The 22,411-nt window shown below is 48.1% G+C and overlaps 2 protein-coding genes across 9 annotated transcripts in view; one reads left to right on the top strand and one right to left on the bottom strand.

The window, feature by feature from the left end:
- Positions 1–22,411, bottom strand: part of LOC139050390 (uncharacterized) — a 527,729-nt gene that overhangs the window by 402,132 nt on the left and 103,186 nt on the right. The window lies entirely within an intron of this gene.
- The window catches only part of LOC139050487 (uncharacterized), a 144,771-nt gene that overhangs the window by 83,793 nt on the left and 38,567 nt on the right, over positions 1–22,411 (top strand). For all 3 annotated transcript variants that reach the window (XM_070526930.1, XM_070526931.1, XM_070526929.1), the window contains 2 exons: positions 4,088–4,235; positions 17,343–17,461. In XM_070526930.1, coding sequence (XP_070383031.1) covers positions 4,088–4,235; positions 17,343–17,461 — 267 coding nt within the window. The remainder of the gene's footprint in view (positions 1–4,087; positions 4,236–17,342; positions 17,462–22,411) is intronic.

Here is a 22,411-nt window from a genome sequence, read left to right as displayed (position 1 = left end):
CTAAATGAGAGAAGGTTTGTGTGAAGCAGGTAATAAAATGCAGTATAACCAATGGCTTTGGGTGCATAAATGTTTCTTTGACTACTTCGAAACGGAAAACCTCGCGCACTGTTCTTATCAACCAGCAATGCTGCATATTTGTTCTCACCGAATGTTCTTTTGCGAATCTTCACCAGTCGCAAGTTAAGTTACAGTGCAAACACCAAATCAAGCTGGCATAGTGCGAGAGTTTACGCAACAATGTCAAGACGACGAAGGCGATGTACGATGCTTGTCGACGGACCATTGACGATGAGAGGTGTATATATATATATAAACACGACATACATCTAGTCACATTCTTGAATTCTGTAAAACTCTATAGCAGTGGCACATGATCGTTCTAGATAACTGACCAAGAATGGACACACACCTAGCTGATCACACGTTGAATGAACCAATAAACAAGCGGGTAAAACAAATTGTTCCATGTAATGCGCTGTCGCTCCAAGGAATTAGTGTGCTAAGAAATCTGAAATAATATATCCTGGATTCTTGGCTAGATAAAAGCACATGGGAAGATTCATAGCGATGCCACTTGGTGACGGCAAGCAACATTTTGTACGTAACCTTACACAAAAACGAAGCAAGTTCCGCTTTCCTCGGACCATTCAAGGCCACCTAGTATAGATTTGAGCCTTCCATGGCACTTGAAATAAACGCAATTATGCAATTTGCCTTTGTTTTTGTGAATTCCTCTCAACCCACTTGAGCCCTTCTTCGACATGACGTGTGGGTAATTCTTTAGTCTCGGTTGCTCAACTACTACATTCGCAGCCTTTGACATTTTTCAGTGGTTGTTTATTTGCTTTAAAACGTGTCAATGGGCTGTCCTTTCTCATATGCGCACGTGCTCTGTAAACAGTGCTTTTTTGTGATAATTCCGTCATTTAGTGCGAGACGCTATTGTCAGCTGACTACCGGTTGACTTTTGTCTCAGCAGTATGAAAATTGTATACTATAACCAGAGTCCTTCCATGTTTTTTCTGGTCACGAAACTGCCGCCTCAGTTTCATATAGCGCCAGCGCCCGCCGCTAGAGGCGCAACCGTGCATGAGAGGGCATGCGAACGCCGCTACCGCTGTGGTTGTGTGTGGGGCAGCCTCGGTATTCTAGCTTTCTCAACTTCCTCAACGATCACTTTAGTTTCACGTAACTATTTTTAACATTGAATATAATTAAATTACTGCCTGAGCGTGTCTTCTGCGCTGATATGAGCGCACGGGACGAAAAAAAAAAGCCGCTCATAACATGGAGCTTGCGGCGGTCTCAGACCAAAAAGAAGAAAGATCTGGAATTTTAAGAGCCAGAACCGCGATGCGATTATGAGGCACGCCATAGTGGGGGACTCGGGATTAGTTTTGACCACCTGGGATCCTTTAAAATGCACATAAATTCAAATAAACGGGTGTTTTGCATTTCGCCCCCGTCGAAGTGCGTCCGTTGTACACGGCCGGGCGGTCCCGGTCCGGATTTCTTCGTCATCGCCGTTCACCTCAACGCTTCGGTGGGCTCCGCTTTTTAATATTTGCCTTAAATTAAACACCGCGCTTTCGCAACAAAACGCCAGTGGTCCCACTTATCACCAGAGGAGTAAGCGCCAATTCTCCGTTGCGCATAGCGCCAGATTGTTCGCCGAGCACAGCTGTTCAGTTTCTGTTAAACTGTGGCATAGAAGGACTCTGTGGGCAGTATCTTATAACGAGATCAAAAGAATGAAATTGCTATTGCAAAGGGCTCCTAGCGTAGAATACTTAATGACAAAGATAAGGGAACTGAGCTGCTTCATGCGCTTAAGATTTTTTGCAAAGCGATGTCATTTCTGAATAAGATTTAGGTAGAATTAATGCAAGACGAACTTCGCTACTAAATGTCTTCCTAGACAATCACATGTAAGAAGACAGGACAGACAGACAGACCTGTGCTGTCTTCTTACATGTGATTGTCTAGAAAGCGCAACCAATGTTTCCTATTACAATGAACCAACTTGCCCCACAAAGCATCCTGCTAAATGCCTTCGGTAAGGCGTTTAACAACGGATGAAGGCGAACCTGAAGTGTTAGGACCTGCACAGTTGAAACTAGCTGTAATTAGGCAATTGCCTTAGCAAGCAGTCGTTTAGAAGCGTCAGTAAGCCCAGCACTTATTCACACTGCTCGTGGTTTCGACGCAGAAACGACGAGACTAGGTATTTTGGTTCTTAATTCGCAACTATTTACAATATGTTAAAATGTTGCAATCACTGGTCCTGATATTCTTATCATGGTCGAAAAATGAAAAAAAAACTGTAATTCGATTAAGAAAATAAATAAAACGTGTTGGTGCAAAAACAAAATACAAGCACGATCATTTATTTATCATGTAAAATAAGCGGAGCGAAATACAGATAGCACGGAGGCGTCCGGTCACAATTGGGCCACCATTCACAATGCAAGAAGTTTGTTAAAAGCATGACACTGATATAATACGCATAAAGAAATAAGATCAAACGTGAGAGGTATGCATTGGGAGGCAGGAAACAAACACCAGCAAACGAATGGCAATAAGTACAGAATGCATAGTCGATTGTTTCTATAAACAAGAAAGTGTAAAGCATAAGCATTTCATAACACACGGCTAAAGAACTCTCAAACGAACACAAGTAGCCACATCACAAATACAGCAATTTTTTTAATGGCTTGTTAGAGATACCACCTGTCTACTTCTTCAGCTGTTACTTAAACATGCAGACAAAACTTGCTCAGCAAATCACAATACAAATGTAGCTAACAGTGTGCTAATAACCTTTTTACTCATAGCAGCTTATAGACTTAAAAGTACGTGCAATTGAAGAATTGTAGCCAATCATCGGCCAAGACTAAAGGACAATGGAAAATAAAACAATGCATATTATTCTGTTTTAATACTTGCATTTAAAGGAATTCTAATGCTATACCTTTCATAGATGGTCGGGGTAAGGGCGCTATTGCTGTGAACTACTCTATCCTGGTATAACACAAATTGAGGTTGCAACAATGCATAAAGCAAATGTGTTCAGCGTCGGCTTCTCACGCTCCAGGGACACATCGTCGCCGTTGATGTTGAAATTGCACGCAGTGACGATGTCCGAGGCGTCAAAGTGTTTCGTGCACACACGTGTATACTTCGATTCGGAATTAAAACCGCCACTTTCCTGCCGCGGTATGGCCCGCTTCCATTTCTCGCGCTGCTCCTTGTTATTAGGTAAACAGAACAATGACACCTTTTCGGTCGTGCCCTTGTAGCCGGAACGGTACCCAGACACGCAACACGTGTTCGGCATTGTTGTCCCACCCCACCACTTCAACCAAACAGCCCAACACTCGAAAAATAGCACAGCACATGCACAGAACGCACCCGAAAAGTCAGCTCGCCTCGCACTGCGCACGCATTTCGGTACGCGAACGATGCCCTCTGTGGCACAGTGGCGCCGCGTCGCGGCACCTTTGGGCAGCATATGAACCTCTCCCATAGCATGACGGCGGAGTTTCGTGACCAGAAAAACATGGAAGGACTCTGCTATAACGGAAGGAAACTAACTAAGCGCATAATATTTCCTGCGTGCTCTGGGTGCGCTAAGGCTTACTCGGTATGTCAGTTGAAAGTATTCCATCCTGGTATGCTATACCGAAAAAAGGAAATGATGGAACTCCATCACGGGAATTATTGTTTTTGGGCCAACTTCGCCCCGTCGGCTAGAATAGCTCACTGCCGTTTACTTCGCGCTGTTTTACCGAGCGCCTTAGGCGCAACTCTCACCCTGGACGGGTGGGCCACTTTTCTCTCCACATAAACTATCTATGGGTTTTCTTTTTATTTGCTTACTTTTTCTTACATTTCCTACTTAATATTATTTTGTCTATTTGACTGCAAATCACGTTGTCTAATTAAAGAACCGTGGTTTGTCTTCAAAACTGGTGATTATTCGTTTCGGAAATGCAAATCCACCGAGTGGTTTATTTTCGCAGAGATATCGCCGTTATCAAGTAGCCCCCATGGACGGCACTTGCAGCCGAATCTTCCGTTGCAGGGATCTGCTACCAGAAAAATTGGACCACGCAGCTGGCGCTCTGAGCGCGCTGCGTAACGAAGGCATCAAGCACTACGGACTGCTCAGGGCGCTGGTGCATCGCTCTGACTTCAGCTACATGGCGGCGAGGACGAAACCGCTTCTTGAGGTGGGTGAGGGTTCAGTAATGTATATATCTATCTCTGCCTGCAATAGATTTTCTGTTTAGGCTAGAACGGAAGCCCGTTCTACGTGGCGCGCTAGCAACTACATGGCACGTCAAACTAGACTGCCATAACCGATCTTGATCCGTCGTCAATTTCATATGCCTTGGTTGATGCCACTTCTACGCAATATTTTTTTTTCCAGGCCGCAGGAAATATCACATAGGAGAGCGTAATGTACGATGTGCGTTGTTCAGATATTTGAATGCTTCGACGTCTCGCCCCAACTGAGCACACGAATACATTCTTCTCTATGCAAAGCTGCACGAGGTGCAAGAAAGGAATTAATGGCGGATTAGTGCTCCCGCCTTTGCAACGCTGCGTTGGCAAGGCTTCGAAAGCACCCGCTCGTATTTCCCTTTCTAATGCCATGAGTAGGGTTGTGTCCTGTAACCTGAAATTGAATGTGTGTTTGAGAAGCTCATGTTAAATGCCATAGATGTGTAAGTAAGAATTCGATGCCAAACGATCGATCGATTGGTTCGTAGACATTCACCCCCACCGTCGGCGTCCGAGACGCACCGTCAGAGACGGTCTGCACAGGTGGCTCAATGGGTGTCTTAGGTTCGAAGGACAAAGCCGCTGCAGTAACGAACGAACAACAACTTGTATTTACAGATAAAATTACAAAGTTCGGTTACAAGATTGCATAGTTTCAACAGTACATCGGTTACAAATAGCTACACTGGTTTGGACCACATAGGGCGACCCTATTTCGGCAGAGCCGATGGTGCTTAGCACCGGAGCCAGGTCCAGAACTCCCTTTCGGAGCGCCGCGGCCGCATTTTGTAGACGCAACGCTCCGCCCACAATCTTTGCTGGCGAATTGCCGCCGGGTTGCGTCTCAACTGGACAATCCATTCACCAATCACTGCGTTCAGCAGAACTTGGGTGCGGGATTGGCCAGTCGAACAACCAAAAGTCAAAGAACATCTTTTTTTAGTACAGTTCACGGTGTAGAATCCTCACCCGAAATACACAATATACAACAACAAAGGGGTGAGGGTCATGCCAGCTGTACCCATCGCAAGTTCCGAGCAACGGCTCTCGAGCACAGCCGGCGCAACAAGCACTGACCAACAAAATACATTCACAAAACCAAAAAGCCTGGGAACGTCGGGACCATGTTTTCCAGTGCTCGAACACGTGCGCGACGCGACCGGATTCCAAGAACCCGCAGGCCATGCGGCGCCATAAAGATGCAATTGTTTGCAAGCCAAACTGTTACAGAGGAGCCCGGGATAATTGTCCACTCGCCGAGGTCGGCCTCGTGTCCGGGCCGTAAGCCGAAGAAGACGTTCCCACGGCGCCTCGGAACCGAGACAAAACCGCAGGCTCTTTTGCGGCTCGAAGAATCCCTACGCCGGTCAGCGCGCGGTGCAAAGCCATAAAAGGTAATGAGGCTGGCGCGCCTGCTTGAGGCCGCGCTATCTCCGTTGCCCGCGGCCAGACCCGAACCAAGCATTCTTCAAGGGTGCCGATGAGAGCACCGCGGAAGTCAGACGCGCCCGCCCGTTACGGCGTTTGACGCCCAGTCGGGGAGACCCCAGCTGGGAAGGAGTTTACCCCCGCCAGCGGCCGCGCGCAAGGGAAACGCCTGTGGGGATTCCGAGGAAGCACAATGCGACGGGGGTCCGAAGCTCCCTTTTAACGCGATAGCGTTAAGGAGCTCGTGTCGCAGAAAAGCCGGTGTCGTCGGCGTCGGGTGTCGGCGTCGGCGGCGTTGACCGTGAGCGATAAATCACGGCAGGCGCTTCATAAATAAAAAGCAACTTCCAAGATTGGCCCGGTGGGAATCGAACCCGGGTCTCCGAAGTGTGAGACGGAGACGCTACCACTCAGCCACGAGTTCGATGCTTCCAAGCGGTGCAAACGCGCCTCTAGTGAATGTGGTGTTGCCTTCGAAACGAGCCGTGGAAAGTTATACTGCGGTGTATATCGGTAATTATGAACATGTAACGTACAGAAGTCACAATTACACGAGTTGCGAAGTGCGTTTCCGCTGCATTTCTTCTGCGCTTTCCGCACACGCAGAGCCATCTTGCGGCAAACACAGAAGACCCCCTCCTCTCAATGTACGGCGCTGCCCCGATAGGAGGCGCGCCGCGCGCGCATTGGGACCGCTGCCAGGCGCGTCGCGGGACTCCCTCTCCCCTGACGACGCTTCGCCGTGCTCCCGGTTTAGATTACTATCTATCTCTCTGCCCGTGCCGATCACGACGTTTGGCTGGCGTAGATAGTTTCCCCTCCGAGACACCGAGTTCTTTGGTTCGTTTCGTTCGCTCAGGCGCACGTTTCGTTGCCCCGCAGAACGCTGCGTTGCTCGACGCTCACCGCGTGATAGGTGGGCGCTAAGTCCGATGCGGGGCGCATGTGCCGTAGCGCACTGTCTTATACCCCTTGGCGGGTCGACGGGAACGCTGTCGCGTCCCACTCTTGAAGGCGAAGCTTAAGCGTCCTCCAATTTTTTTTACTGTGATGCGCGACCGCTAATGTGGCTCTTATGGTCTTCTCCGCTCCCCGAACTGTGCGGCAGCCCTGGGTGCCGACGGCGTGGTTACTCTGCTTTCTTGCAAGGCCCCGCTCTGGGTCAACCGTTGATAGCCATTACTCAAGTGTGGAAACAATCTCGTCGAGACGCATGTCCCCTGCCCAGATGGCCCGCGCCGTCCGTTTGGGTTTGTTTTGCAGCCGCCCGTAGCGGGGCTTACAGTGTACCTTGAAATTGTTCGTATGCTTTCATTTTTGCTTGGGAACGCTGTAAGCTGCAGCGCAAAAGTTTATAGAAGTGGTATGTTTTAGGCGGGGATTCTTGCTTTATGTAATGTTCTTTTTTTTACCGGCAGAAGAAGGAGAGATGTTTGCTTGAGCCAGCTACATAACACAAGTCGAGTATTATCTTGAGTAGGAGCTAATTCAGTCGTGGCCCGAAGTGACGCAACTTAGTAACTAAAAAGAAATTTCAAAAGGTCGTGCACTATTTCAAATCTTTATTTTTATTATTTTGTGGTAGTATGTAAATTAGGCAAAATATCTCTCTTTTTATCGCTCCGCCGCCTAAGCGCTGTTTTGCTAGTGCGACATCGTGAATTTCAAGATATTTTATCTTATTTGAGCCGCTGTGGATAAGTGAAACTTACTGAACCTAATATGTTTACCCTTCGGCTATTTTGCGAATAAAGAGTAAAATAAGTTAAGCGATAAACGTTATTTAGGCTCGAGCAAGCGCCGTCAAAATCGGTGACGTCACGGCAAGCTGAAGTGCAAAGTTCAAAGTAGCACCGCCACGTCTATTTAATTTTTCATGTATTTTCGGGCTTGCCATACGTATTCTCCTGGCAAGGGTTGTGATTTCGGAACTGCAGAATTGTGTTCTATTGATACAGGTCAAATTATAGTAACTCTAGTGTCCCTTAATATTAAAAATTGGAGGACGCTTAAGCTTCGCCTTCAAGAGTGGGACGCGACAGCGTTCCCGTCGACCCGCCAAGGGGTATAAGACAATGCGCTACGGCACAGCGATCACTTACGATGCGCCCCGCATCGGACTTAGCGCCCACCTAACACGCGGTGAGCGTCGAGCAACGCAGCGTTCGCCGCGGCAACGAAACGTGCGCCTGAGCGAAAGAAACGAACCAAAGAACTCGGTGTCTCGGAGGGGAAACGATCTACGCCAGCCAAACGTCGTGATCGGCACGGGCAGAGAGATAGATAGTAATCTAAACCGGGAGCACGGCGAAGCGTCGTCAGGGGAGAGGGAGTCCCGCGACGCGCCTGGCAGCGGTCCCAATGCGCGCGCGGCGCGCCTCCTGTCGGGGCAGCGCCGTACATTGAGAGGAGGGGGTCTTCTGTGTTTGCCGCAAGATGGCTCTGCGTGTGCGGAAAGCGCAGAAGAAATGCAGCGGAAACGCACTTCGCAACTCGTGTAATTGTGACTTTTGTACGTTACATGTTCATAATTACCGATATACACCGCAGTATAACTTTCCACGGCTCGTTTCGAAGGCAACACCGCATTCACTAGAGGCGCGTTTGCACCGCTTGGAAGCATCGAACTCGTGGCTGAGTGGTAGCGTCTCCGTCTCACACTCCGGAGACCTGGGTTCGATTCCCACCGGGCCAATCTTGGAAGTTGCTTTTTATTTATGAAGCGCCTGCCGTGATTTATCGCTCACGGTCAACGCCGCCGACGCCGACACCGACGCCGACGACACCGGCTTTTCTGCGACACGAGCTCCTTAACGCTATCGCGTTAATATATGCAGTAAGTAAAACTAGTATTGAATAATAGTTCTCAGAAGAATTTATTTGTTTTACAGTTGGAGCCAGCATTTAATTGAGGCAGCGTACACCACGTGATAATTTTTGTCTTACAAGGGCAGGTTGACGTGGCTGTGCTAAAGATTACAGTATAGAACCGCTATAAGGAAGTTGACTGACCCGAGCCTTTCTATGTGAGAAATAACTTGATATTCGTTTTTTTTCTTTTTTTTGGGGGGAGGGGGTTTTCTATAGGCCTACCACAAAGTACGAAAACATTAAAAAAAGAATTCCTGAACGTGGACTGCTAGTTCGTGTCAGCCATAATTACGCAGCTATCAGTTAAGTCTGCTATACTGGGTTTGACCAGCATGTCGGATCGGCAAATACCAAAACAGGCGGCTTAGTTATTGTTACCCGTCAAGGAAATGGCGTTTCTGTGTACATACACATATACATCAGGTTACATGCTACGTGGAAAAGTTGTGGTCTGTAGCCTTAAGAAAGTTAGCTGAGGAAGCCCTTAGTGGACTTTTACAGGCTAGTAATTAGGCGGAGACACTGATCAAAAGAAGCAAAGTGAGTTTCAGAAATAACGCAGCCAACCCAGCTTACACATTCTCTTCATAGAAGACCGTAATAAACAGAGCATAATAACGCATAATTTTTAAGTATGCTGGAATAATCGAAATGTCCTGTGACAACGCTTGCGTATTCATTGACAAGCAGCAATTGCTCATTAGCCTATGCAAGGGTGCTTAAAGCAGCATTAGGCGTTCTGCAAAAAAAACATAGTGATATACATGTATCTGATAGTTTTAATGCTTTTTGATTTGTTACTTTGTGTCGTGAATATTTGGGCGCACCAGAAACAGCAGATTTTAAATTCTGGCCATCTTTTCGGACGAACCATCGACAAGGTGGACCTTAAGGCTCCTGCTGTCAGTCATTTGCCCAAGTTCTCTATAGCACTGCACCCTTCCTGCAGGGCTGTGGGGCTCACTGACAAAACTTAAGCCGTCACATGAAGTTAGGGCACCGGTGGAGTGAGAGGCTGACATTTGAGCGTTCCCTTTAACACTTGACCACAGTGTAGATGTCTACAGACATTTGCGGCATAACAAAAGTGCTTCTTCGCCTTGCGACACAATACTCACGCCTCAGAAGGAACCGAAACGCCTCTCCTGCAGTGACCGGTACAGAAGCGCGCACAGGTCATTTTCGTGCAACAGTGTTCTAGGCTTGGGCCGCTGGGATCGTAGTCGCAGGTTCGATCTCCTGTGGCGGAACGCTTGTGTGCTTCATTTTAGGAGTACATTAAAGAATTTCTGGTCGTGCAAAGCGTTCGGTATTCTTTCACTAGAGCGTGCTGCATAAACAGATTCTTTGTTTTGACACGCAAAACACTGAATTTATCGAGGCAAAAGGCGTATCGCATCGGAGACAGGACGAACGAAGAACACAGAAACCGGACACAGCGCCGAAAGTGTCTGTCGTCTGTGTTGTTCTTTTGTCCTGTTTCTGCTTCTGCCTCCATCATGATATTGACACGTGTATTTATATTTATCGGGCGACCAGGTTTCACCGCCTAAGAAATCGTATCGCACAGCGCGGGACGCGCTTGAATGTATCCGAAGTTTCTGGAAAGTTATCGATGCTTCTATCCGCAGTCTGTTGTTGCCGAACCTTGTGTTATCTGATTTATTCGCCTGACGCGAATGATGTAGAACTTTATGGAAGGCACGCGGGTGCCAACGATTAGTCTGGAACATTCGACGATTGTGTATAAAAGCCGACGCGCTTGAACCGCTGATCAGATTTTCGACGATCGCCGACCGTGTTCGCCGCTATCGTTGTGCTATAAGTGTAGCCTGTTTTGTGGGCACAGGTTCGCCCAATAAAAGTTAGTTTTGTCTATCACAGTATTGCTACTGTGTTCTTAACGTCACCACCACGTGACATCTGGTGGAGGTGCTTTTGGTCCATGTACCGGACGCCCCCGACAAGCCGTGATCCAAGCCCGGAACGCAAAGACAACACCAACGCAGTCCCGGACCATCGAGCAAGCCGCCGTCTTCAACAACTGCCCCCGGAGCACGGACTTTTGCCTGAGACGACCAGAAAGATTGCCACCAAGTCCACCCCAATGGCAGCCCCGGCATCGCCCATCGTGCTACAGCAGCCCAGGGAGCCTCCGACGTTCCGTGGTTCAACTTTTGAGGACCCGGAAGGCTGGCTTGAGACGTACGAGAGAGTCGCTACGTTTAACAACTGGAACAGCGACGACAAACTGCGATATGTCTTCTTCGCATTGGAAGACGCGGCCAGGACGTGGTTCGAGAACCGAGAAGCCACCCTAACGACCTGGGAACTTTTCCGAAGCAGCTTCCTGAAGACATTCGCAAGCGTCGTACGCCGAGAACGAGCCCAAGCGCTATTGGAAACCCGGGTGCAGCTACCTAATGAGACGACCGCGATCTACACGGAAGAAATGAGCCGTCTCTTCCGCCACGCCGACCCTGAAATGCCCGAGGAGAAGAAAGTGCGCCTGCTGATGCGTGGTGTGAAGGAGGAACTTTTTGCCGGAATGGTACGAAGCCCACCGAAGACCGTCGACGAGTTTCTTCACGAGGCCACTAGCATCGAGAAGACACTCGAGATGCGAAACCGGCAATTCGACCGCCGCACGACCTCGACAAGCATCGCCGGAGTTCAGTCACTGGCCGCCGACGACCTGCGCGAGACTATCCGAGCTGTCGTGCGGGAGGAGCTACAAAAGCTGTTCCCATCATCACAGCCTCAAGTAGCTTCGATTGCCGACGCCGTGCGTGAGGAACTCCAACAACTTGGAGTAGCCCCTGAATCGCCGCAGCGTGAGCCGCAAGCGATGACCTACGCCGCCGTCGCACGCCGTCAAGGACCCCCTCCGCGACCACGCCAGGGCCCTGTCACGCCACAGTTTCGTCGTCCGCCGCCGCCGCCGCCAGCACGACCACCCGTCGCCCAGCGCACCTACGCGAGGAAGACGGACATCTGGCGTGCTCCTGACCACCGCCCGCTCTGCTACCACTGCGGAGAAGCGGGTCATGTCTACCGACGATGTCCGTACCGGGAGATGGGACTTCGAGGTTTCGCCGTCAACGCGCCGCGTCCACAGCTTGGCGAGCGCCCACGTGACATCGCCGATTACCTCGCCGCTACTCAGTGGAGCCCTCGACGGCCGTCCCGTTCGCCATCACCAGGCCGCTACCTGTCGCCGCAGCGCCGACCATACACTGGCCCAGCCCGGGGCCGGTCAGCGAGCCCATATCCGGAAAACTAAAAGCAGCAACCGATGGAGGTGCGGTTGCTGTTCGTCGAACTGACGAAGATCCTCCGCCGCCGACGAAGACGACGACGAAACGATCTCGACGACATAACAACGACACGCCGCCGTCCCGACGAAGTCAGGAAGGCAAGACTACACCGATGAACGACGACTTGACGACGCGACGTTCCAACTTCAGTTCAACACGACGCAGCCGTGATCCGACGCCACGACCTAACTGCAACGCCAGACAAAGAACCACCGACCTCGACGTGCTTCTCGACGGCCACGCAGTCACTGCCTTAGTCGACACAGGGGCTGATTACTCCGTCATGAGTGGACACATCGCCGCCCAGTTGAAGAAAGTTAAGACTACGTGGGAAGGCCCTCAAATTCGAACCGCTGGAGGACACCTCATCACGCCGTCTGGAGTCTGCACGGCAAGAATTACCGTTCATGACCGGACTTACCCTGCCACCTTCGTTATCCTCCAACAGTGTTCACGAGACGTCATTCTCGGCATGGACTTCCTGACCCAACACGGCGCAATCATCGACCTGAAGTCGAAGTCAATAACGCTGTCGGAAGATCAAGCGATACCGCCGGAGAGCCCTCGTAGTCACCACGCCTTGAGGGTGCTCGAAGATCAAGTGAGCATCCCGCCTCGCTCCAGCATTGTCATTTCGGTCGGCCCCGAAACACCCGTTGACGTAGAAGGCGTCATCGAAGGCGACCAACGTCTACTGCTCGACCGTGAAATTTGCGTCGCAAGAGGGATCGCTCGACTGCACGGAGGAAACACGAAGGTGTTGCTGACAAACTTCAGCCAGGAATTCAAGCACATCAACAAGGGCACGACGATCGCATACATCGAGGAATTTCAAGAAACCAGCGATGCGTTTGTCCTCTCGGGTTCTGTTGCATCTACCCCGACGACCGTAGTTCCCGAGCCAGACTTCGACATAAATCCAAGTCTCCCCATGATTAAGAAGCAACAGCTCAGAAGTCTGCTTCGACGATACAAAGACTGCTTTTCGACGTCATCGAGGATTCGACAAACCCCAGTCGCAAAGCATCGCATAATAACCGAAGAGTGCGCTCGACCACTCCGCCAGAGCCCTTACCGAGTTTCGACGCGAGAACGCGAAGCTATAAGACACCAAGTCGACGAAATGCTGCGCGACGACATCATCCAGCCGTCGAAAAGCCCGTGGGCGTCTCCAGTTGTTTTAGTGAAGAAAAAGGACGGAACCCTACGTTTCTGCGTCGATTATCGTCGATTGAACAAAATCACGAAGAAAGACGTATACCCCCTCCCACGGATAGACGACGCATTGGATCGGCTCTGCAATGCTAGATACTTCTCATCGATGGACCTCAAGTCTGGCTACTGGCAAATAGAGGTCGACGAAAGGGATCGCGAAAAGACCGCCTTCATCACGCCAGACGGCCTCTACGAGTTCAAGGTTATGCCATTCGGACTGTGTTCGGCACCTGCAACGTTCCAGCGCGTCATGGACACAGTATTAGCAGGACTGAAGTGGCAGACCTGTCTCGTTTACTTGGATGACGTCGTCGTCTTCGCCGGGAATTTCGACGATCACCTCAAGCGGCTTGCGACAGTACTAGAAGCCATCAAGTCGTCAGGGCTTACTCTGAAGCCGGAAAAATGCCGCTTCGCTTACGATGAGCTTCTGTTCCTAGGCCACGTAATCAGCAAATCTGGTGTCCGTCCAGACCCGCAAAAGACAGCTGCAATCGCACAGTTCCCGCAACCCATCAACAAGAAGGCAGTGCGTAGGTTCCTTGGCATGTGTGCCTACTATAGGCGCTTTGTCAAGGACTTTTCACGCATCGCGGAGCCGCTAACACATCTAACGAAATGTGATGTCGAGTTCAAGTGGGAAACACCGCAGGCCGACGCATTTGAAGAACTCAAACGACGCATGCAGTCGCCGCCGGTACTTGCGCACTTCGACGAGTACGCCGATACAGAAATCCATACTGACGCCAGTAGCCTAGGCCTCGGTGCCGTTCTAGTCCAGAGGAGAAACGGAGTCGAACAGGTGATAGCTTACGCTAGCCGGTCGCTGTCAAAAGCGGAAGGCAACTATTCTACGACCGAAAAGGAATGCCTCGCCATCGTTTGGGCTACAGCTAAATTTCGCCCTTATCTTTATGGCAGGCCATTCAAAGTCGTCAGTGACCATCACGCGTTGTGTTGGCTAGCGAATATAAAGGATCCTTCAGGACGACTCGCGCGGTGGAGCCTCAGACTACAAGAATACGACATCACTGTCACCTACAAGTCCGGACGAAAACACTCCGATGCCGATTGCCTATCACGCGCCCCCATTGACCCGCCGCCGCAAGACGACGAGAATGACGACGCCTTCCTCGGAATGATAAGCGCGGAAGACTTCGCTGCACAGCAACGGGCAGACGCGGAGCTAAAAGGCCTCGTCGAATATTTGGAAGGGCACACCGACGTTGTCCCCAGGGCATTTAAGCGCGGATTATCTTCCTTCACGCTTCAAAACAATCTACTCGTGAAGAAGAACTTCTCCCCAGTCCGCGCCAACTACCTTCTTGTTGTCCCGTCAGGACTTCGTCCAGAAGTATTGCACGCCCTACATGACGATCCGACCGCTGGACACCTAGGATTTTCCCGGACACTATCAAGGATACAAGAAAAGTATTATTGGCCGCACCTGACCGCCGACGTCGCCCGTTATGTCAGAACATGCCGAGACTGTCAGCGACGCAAGACACCGCCGACAAGGCCAGCCGGATTACTACAGCCGATCGAGCCTCCTTGCCGACCATTCCAGCAGATCGGGATGGACTTGTTGGGACCCTTTCCGACGTCAACAACCGGAAATAAATGGATCGTCGTGGCGACGGACTACCTCACCCGCTTCGCTGAAACTAAAGCACTGCCGAAAGGTAGCGCAGCCGAAGTGGCGAAATTCTTTGTCGAAAACATCCTGCTGCGACATGGTGCCCCAGAAGTCCTCATCACCGACAGAGGAACGGCCTTTACAGCGGAGCTCACCCAAGCCATTCTGAACTACAGTCAGACAAGGCACAGGAGGACAACGGCCTACCACCCGCAGACGAATGGTCTTACGGAGCGGCTGAATAAGACCCTCGCCGACATGCTAGCGATGTACGTGGACGTCGAACACAAGACGTGGGATGCGGTCCTGCCGTACGTAACATTCGCTTACAACACGGCGGTGCAAGAAACAACACAGATCACGCCGTTTAAGCTGGTTTACGGCAGGAATCCGACGACGACGCTCGACGCCATGCTGCCCCACGTCACCGACGAGGAAAATCTCGACGTCGCTAGCTATCTCCAGCGCGCCGAAGAAGCCCGACAGCTCGCCCGCCTGCGGATAAAGAACCAGCAGAGGACCGACAGCCGACACTACAACCTCCGACGACGCTTTGTTGAGTACCAGCCCGGTGACCGTGTTTGGGTTTGGACCCCTATACGCCGACGAGGACTGAGCGAGAAGCTTTTGCGTCGCTATTTTGGACCGTACAAGATCATCCGACGTATTGGTGTACTGGACTACGAGGTCGTGCCAGACGGCATTTCGCTGTCACAGCGGCGCCGCTCACGACCTGAAATTGTCCACGTTGTGCGGCTCAAGCCGTACCACCAGCGTTGACGAACTTTGGCACTTCGCGTAACTGACCTTTGGACTTTATTTCTTTTCGTTGTTTTGTTACCTATGTTTAATAAGTGTCCCTTTGTGTTTCGCTCTCTTTGTAGCATCGGGACGATGCTTTTTAAGAGGGGGGTATTGACACGTGTATTTATATTTATCGGGCGACCAGGTTTCACCGCCTAAGAAATCGTATCGCACAGCGCGGGACGCGCTTGAATGTATCCGAAGTTTCTGGAAAGTTATCGATGCTTCTATCCGCAGTCTGTTGTTGCCGAACCTTGTGTTATCTGATTTATTCGCCTGACGCGAATGATGTAGAACTTTATGGAAGGCACGCGGGTGCCAACGATTAGTCTGGAACATTCGACGATTGTGTATAAAAGCCGACGCGCTTGAACCGCTGATCAGATTTTCGACGATCGCCGACCGTGTTCGCCGCTATCGTTGTGCTATAAGTGTAGCCTGTTTTGTGGGCACAGGTTCGCCCAATAAAAGTTAGTTTTGTCTATCACAGTATTGCTACTGTGTTCTTAACGTCACCACCACGTGACAATATACCAACAAACGCAATGTGCAACTTTAGACAGATTGCGTACATTAAACGTGATACGTTAAGCCTTCTGTATTCGCGTCATGTCTTCGTTCAACAGCGGACGACATGCTGAGAGATACGCTTTAGCATACTATCCAGGCGTAGCATCGTAGAGAACGTAGATAGAAGTGATTTATGTAATAAAGAATTAGGTATGGGTAGCGTTCCGCATACACCCCGCATTACCGATGCTGATGTTGTGGCACCATCTGGTAGGTGGAGATCGAAGGGTTCGCGACTTAGTACCATCTCGCTAGGCATACCATCTTCAAAGCAAACAGCTGATCTGTATAATACGAACAAATAATAGCTAATACGTTTTCGTCAGCATGAGATCATTCCATATAGTGACCGATTTTATGATCTATTTCTTGCTGGCTACGACACCGAGAAATTATATTGGGTGAATTTGAAACAAAGTGGGTGCTCTGAGCATATTGAAACGGTTGCACACTCACGGTGTCTTGCGGAAGACACCGCAATAATGAGCTACACAAGGTGCGCATTCGAAATGGGCGCAACGTATCACGTGTCATGGAAAGCTTCAACAATTTATGAAAATGTGTGGCTGTATACCTTAATAGCAACACGCAAAGACAACGATGATGTGCGTGCTAATACGTTGCGCTTGTTTTCCACGTGGGCAACTGCAAGGTACTCCCTATTATGTAAATGCTGCTATTTCGCCCCAAGTGTTGAAGCAGCATGTGTTCTTAATTTTGAGTCTTCAAAATTGCTTATTTTTTTTACAAAAACGCGAGTGCAACACATCGTTGCTAACATCCTCATAATGACATTCTCAATTGTTATTCAAGCAACCACTGTATATTTTCCATGACTGCGTCGGCAGTGGGCACTATCGCTTGTTCCGTAAAATTGCCAAAGTGCCGCATAGAGATACTTGTGCATAATTCTGTATATCGACATCACCAAGTGGAGCGCTCAGGCTCAGTTTCTATTCAAAGCCTTACAAGCAAGCGGAGAGCAGATGTGCAACTCCTGTTTAGTCTTTAATACACCGGGTACCTTCTCTTCACGATTTCGCTATTTAATAAAAGTGCGTATGCGACATGCTAGAAGTGAATCACTGTGTTTATAGAAAAATATACAGAGCGATGTGATTACGAATGCAGGTTTAGACTTGCTCTAGCTCTTGCTATGTAGACAACGACTAGAAGCACATCGTGTCCGTCGTGTTTTGCTTGTGTTCCAGAAATTTAAACAGATCCAGGGTGGGGACCAGACAGCGAAAACCGTCATCGCCATCGGCTGCGACGATTACACCGGCGACGTCTTATCCAACTTCACAGCGACACTCATGGAAGTTGCCAAGTAAGTGGTAAGAGAACCCCATTGAGGGTGAACGAATATCAATATGGTCAGTAGATCAGTAGAGATTTTGCACGCTAACGCTAAAGTCAAATAGCAAGAGTGTACCAAACCCAGGCTGCATTACTTCAAGCAACTTCACGTGCGCCATACTAGTATTTATCGAGTGCTTCCAAAGTGGCACTAGGCGCCAGCTGGAAATAGGTGTCTATGGCTAAGAAGATTATTAACGGGATTGTTAGAGAAACTTAAGAGGGAGCTTTCGCTCGAAGTCATGAGGACTCATGTTTCCCTAATCAAATGAACGCGAAATGTCCAAATGGTCTGATGAGGCTACCGCCTGAAGATTTTTATTAAATTGTTTCGTTTGGAGCGAAAGGCTAAATTCTAGCAAGTGGGGAAGAAACGTGTCAGTGAGGACCCCATAATTGAAAGAAAATGCACAATTTTTAAAGACAAAAATAAAACGAGCCCGAGGTTTACAAATCTGTGCACCAATGTGACTGTGCACCGAAACATACATGTATATGTACACATGCATGTTTACATCCACGTGAATATATGTTCTGTTACCGTCACAAGTACATCATCTATAGAGATCAAATTTGATTTATGAGTGGACTGCTTTATAAATTTGACATAAAGCTTACGTCTATCTTGCAAACGTACTTTTCACAAATTACTGGTGCATTGTAGATCTCTAATCGCTTCATTCCGCCCTCTTTAGATGTCATATTAGGGGCAGATTAAGAATTGTGATATATTTTTAAATACGAATCTTCAAGGTTGACAACTTGGTACTTGAGATTTCATTTTAAATTCTGCAACTTTCAACAAATTTTGTGAAACGTAAGTTTCAAAATGAATTAGCGTTTTGTAAATAGTACCTTTAAACTTTTTTGAAATACAACAGACCATCACCCTCATATGCGCGGTGAATGCCGAAAAAATGATTTCACATTCTTCCACTATTTATATACAAGCTACCAAGCTAAATTTTTCTCTTAATGACCAAAGCGCGCTGCTTGTACTTGTGAGCAAATTTAAGACACATGCGTTTTGCCATGAGAGGGAAGATAACCAGCACCTTCTTGCCTTGGTGGCATTACACCGTGGCATTCCACAGTGATATCAGCAAATGCCCTCTGAAATGCGGTCATAGGTCGCAGATATCAGCAATCAGTCAAATTGATCAGACTCACTCGAACTGGGTCTCAGTAGGGCTGGTGGATGGATGCAGGGGAATGACCATCAACATGTGTTACTTTCCAGTCCGATTAAATGTCTGTGTGGGTCGAATAGAGTGCTTTTAAGAGGTGGTATGAGCGTGACTAAATAAAGGTAAGTAGAAATGTGCCCTGGTACTCGGCTGAGTGATAGAAGCGGCGCTTCTGTAGATGAAACAGATATATACTTAAAACATAAAACATAAAGGAAATGATATTTCTTTGCCATTAATCTTTTTTGGAAGAGTTTCATAAAGCCTTCATTTAAAATTGATGCAGTATCCTACTGCAAGAACAAGAATCACTTGAACAATAGTATTCAGATTGCCATTGCCACTTCATCTCATTCCATTATCTAAAGTGTTAAACAGTTTGACCAAGTATGGTGTTCTTAGGCATCCATATTAGGTTTTCTTCAATATTTCTTGTAGTAAAGTACTTTTTATATGTTCTGAAATCTGCGAAGAAATATGGTGTGCGGATCAACTTATTGTTATCCTTTTTTCATATCTACAATTTAACAATGCAAGGAACGAAAAAGACGAGGTTAAGAAAAGTCTGTTGCTATTAGTAAATAACTTTAAATGAATGCGCAAAGAATATTCAAGCTTTTGTTTTCAAGAAATAACGAAACAGCCTGCAAAAATAAATAATCTTCTAACAATGCTTCATCGTTAGAACAAGACAGCTGGCATTCTCCATTGGTAGTCAAGTTTTAGTTATAAACGGATATGATATCTTACTAATGTGCGGTCATAGTAGTGAAATTAATCTTTTTTGTCCTCTCGACTAAGAACAGAAATAGACTTCTAAATGACTCACTCACGTCATAACTACTGTTTATCAATATGAGCAATTGACAATAGAACACTTAAACAAGCTTTATGCTTTAGAAAGGAGAGCCATGTGATCACTGCTAGCATGGCGAACTCAATTCCTATGAGTAAACATGTGATATCCAAATATTCCTCCACTTAGCTCCCCAACTATGATAAAAAGTCATTGCCCTTCCGCACTATGAAGCACGATGATCAGCGAAGCAGTGTATTGGGCCACTTAATGGCGAACTGCATCTCCGCGGCGGGTCGCCCCGGTATTTCACTATCTTTGGGATGGCCTCACGCATCGGCTATGTTTAACGCCTGTTTCACTTGCCTGCCTGCCCGGTATTGCAATATCTTGGGGATACCCACGTATGGGGAGAGTTCGACGCGTGCTTCACCTCCTTTGCGAGTAGGCCCGGCATAGCACAACATTGGAATCGGCTCACGTATGGGGAGAGTTTATCGCCTGCTTCACCCACGCCATGGGTCGGCGCGGTATTGTACTATCTTCGGGATCGGCCCTAATGCCTGTTTAACCCATGCCGTGGATCGGCCTGGTCTTGCACTATCTTCGGGGTCGATCCACGTATGGGGAGAGCTCGACGCCTGCTTCACCTCCGTTGCGAGTCTGCTCGGCATAGCACAACTTTGGAATTGGCCCTCGTATGGGGATGGTTTAGCGCCTGCTTCACCCATGCTGTGGCTCGACCCGGTATTGTACTATCTTTGGGATCGGCGCTCCTATGAGGACTGCTTAATGCCCGTTTCACCCACGCCGCGGATCGGCCCAGTATTGCACTATCCTCGGAATCGACCCAAGTATGGGGAGAGCTTGACGCCTGCTTCAACTCCGTTGCGCGTCTGCCCGGCATATCACAACTTTCGAATGCATTATTAGAAGCCAAGTTCCTGTTCCTGCGCTCCAATATTCTTGCTTTGAAAATCTCCCCAGGATACATTGAACGAGAAGAAAGGAAACCAAGAGTCCTATTATTTGTTAGCAATAACATAAGCTGCGAGCAGAGAAATACATCAGAGACAGCATAGGGGAAATTAGTTGTACGTAATATTTGAATTGAAGAAATGATAAAAAATAACGGAGATGAAAGTGGATGAAAAAACACAACTGGCCGCATATGAGGCACGTAGCCACATCTTCGCATTATGCGTCTGATTCTCTTTCCCACTGAATTACCGCTGTGGCGTTTTGCCATCCACTTTTTGGGGTATTTAAGTTTATTTACTAGAATAAACCTTGGAATGTTAGGCAGCGCCTCCACTTACGCCCTTGACGGCGGATATGGGACATCCTTTATGTAGCATACATCACGCGTACGTCACTTTTTTGGTTGAAGGCAACTGTTTCATAAACCATCACATGCTATTTAAAGGCATCCGTGCTGCCGGATTCGAGGTCTCGCTATGTAATCGAGAAGAAAGGAAACTAAGGGCCAGATTTTTTATTAGTCATATCTGAAGAAGCCAACATAGAAGATTAGAGGAAAATACTTGAACTTATTAATAAAGACGTGATAAATAATGAAAATGAAAGCGGATATAAAACCGACTGGCAGCAAGTGGGGAAGAACTCAATTCTTCGCATTACGCGCGCAATACACTTTTGAATTGAGCTATAATTATGCTACTTCTTGTAGTAATGCGAAGACGGGCGTTCGTGCTCCACCTGTTGGCAGTTGGTTTTTAATCCGCTATTATTTCTATAATATTTACCATCCTTCTAATTAAATTAGTAAGAACAATTATTTTCCCTTATGGTGTCCTTCGTAGTCTTTGTTGGCTTCTAGATATGCCCAGTGTACATCGTGTTTCTTCGACGTAGTGCGTTGAAATACACTGCTTTCTGAATTTTTATTATTGTTTTCTTTGTAATGAAGCATCCATACCACTGCATATCATTGGTTTCTCATGTATGTTACATGGCATGAGTTACGCCATTATTTTCTCTGTTGTCATTGTAATCAGTTTTATCGGAGGACATTGATTCAACCTAAATACTTGTCTAAATTTTAATGTTATGCGTTGCAATTGATGACTGGTGCTTTACAAAACCACTCTTGCTGCTGCGACATGAGTCAAGGCACAGTTTGTAGTCCAGCTTCCTTGAATTCTGCTTCTTCCTGCGGAGAAGCTTCTAGGCATGAACATTCGCTGTTCGCAGTAACTCAATTAACATCCAGTTTTGCGGAGTAGGGGGCCACGGCAGGATCACCTAGCACTGCAGCAGCTCACCGATGTGGTGAAATACCAAAACGATCGGCGGCTAGAATTTAGGTGGACGTTAAAAAACCACGGGAGGTCAGAAATTTAGGAAGATACTTCCGCTTCTTCTTTGAAACCCTGTACGTTATTCTCAGGCATGAAATATCGATGCGATGGTAAGCAGTGCTTGCATGTAATCTGAAACCATGTTTAAATAAAGCTGAAGGCCTAGCCGCACATGTTTGTATAGCGATTATTCTATTAAATTACATCTTTTGGCTTCGCGGCCTACGTTAGCAGCAATGAAATGTTAGTCTATGCTGTGGCTAACTATTGGCTTCGTTCACGTCCGCATGGAACAGCCGAAGAGAACCTAAACATTATTTTCCACCATGTATTCGTCAGAGATGTGACTATACTTTCTCTAATGCTCAAGTAAAGTATTATCCATCATCGTCGCCTTCGTCGAGAGCGGTCATGTAGAAGTGTAAATTCTGTTGCAGTGTTTTATTAGCCTACCGCTGGACCACCGCAGGAGCCTGATTTCGTGCGTTACTCGCAGGGTAATAAAATCATGTGCGGGGGGCCCAGGGCAACAGGGAAAACAACAGTCCCCCCACCACTCCTCCTCGAGATATGTATGTGCCTGGTGGATACTTGGTACAAAAAGCACACGTTCCTAT

The sequence above is a fragment of the Dermacentor albipictus genome, chromosome 10, assembly GCF_038994185.2.
Source record: "Dermacentor albipictus isolate Rhodes 1998 colony chromosome 10, USDA_Dalb.pri_finalv2, whole genome shotgun sequence".
NCBI lineage: Eukaryota > Metazoa > Arthropoda > Arachnida > Ixodida > Ixodidae > Dermacentor > Dermacentor albipictus.
This window is presented reverse-complemented; position numbering and strand designations above follow the sequence as displayed.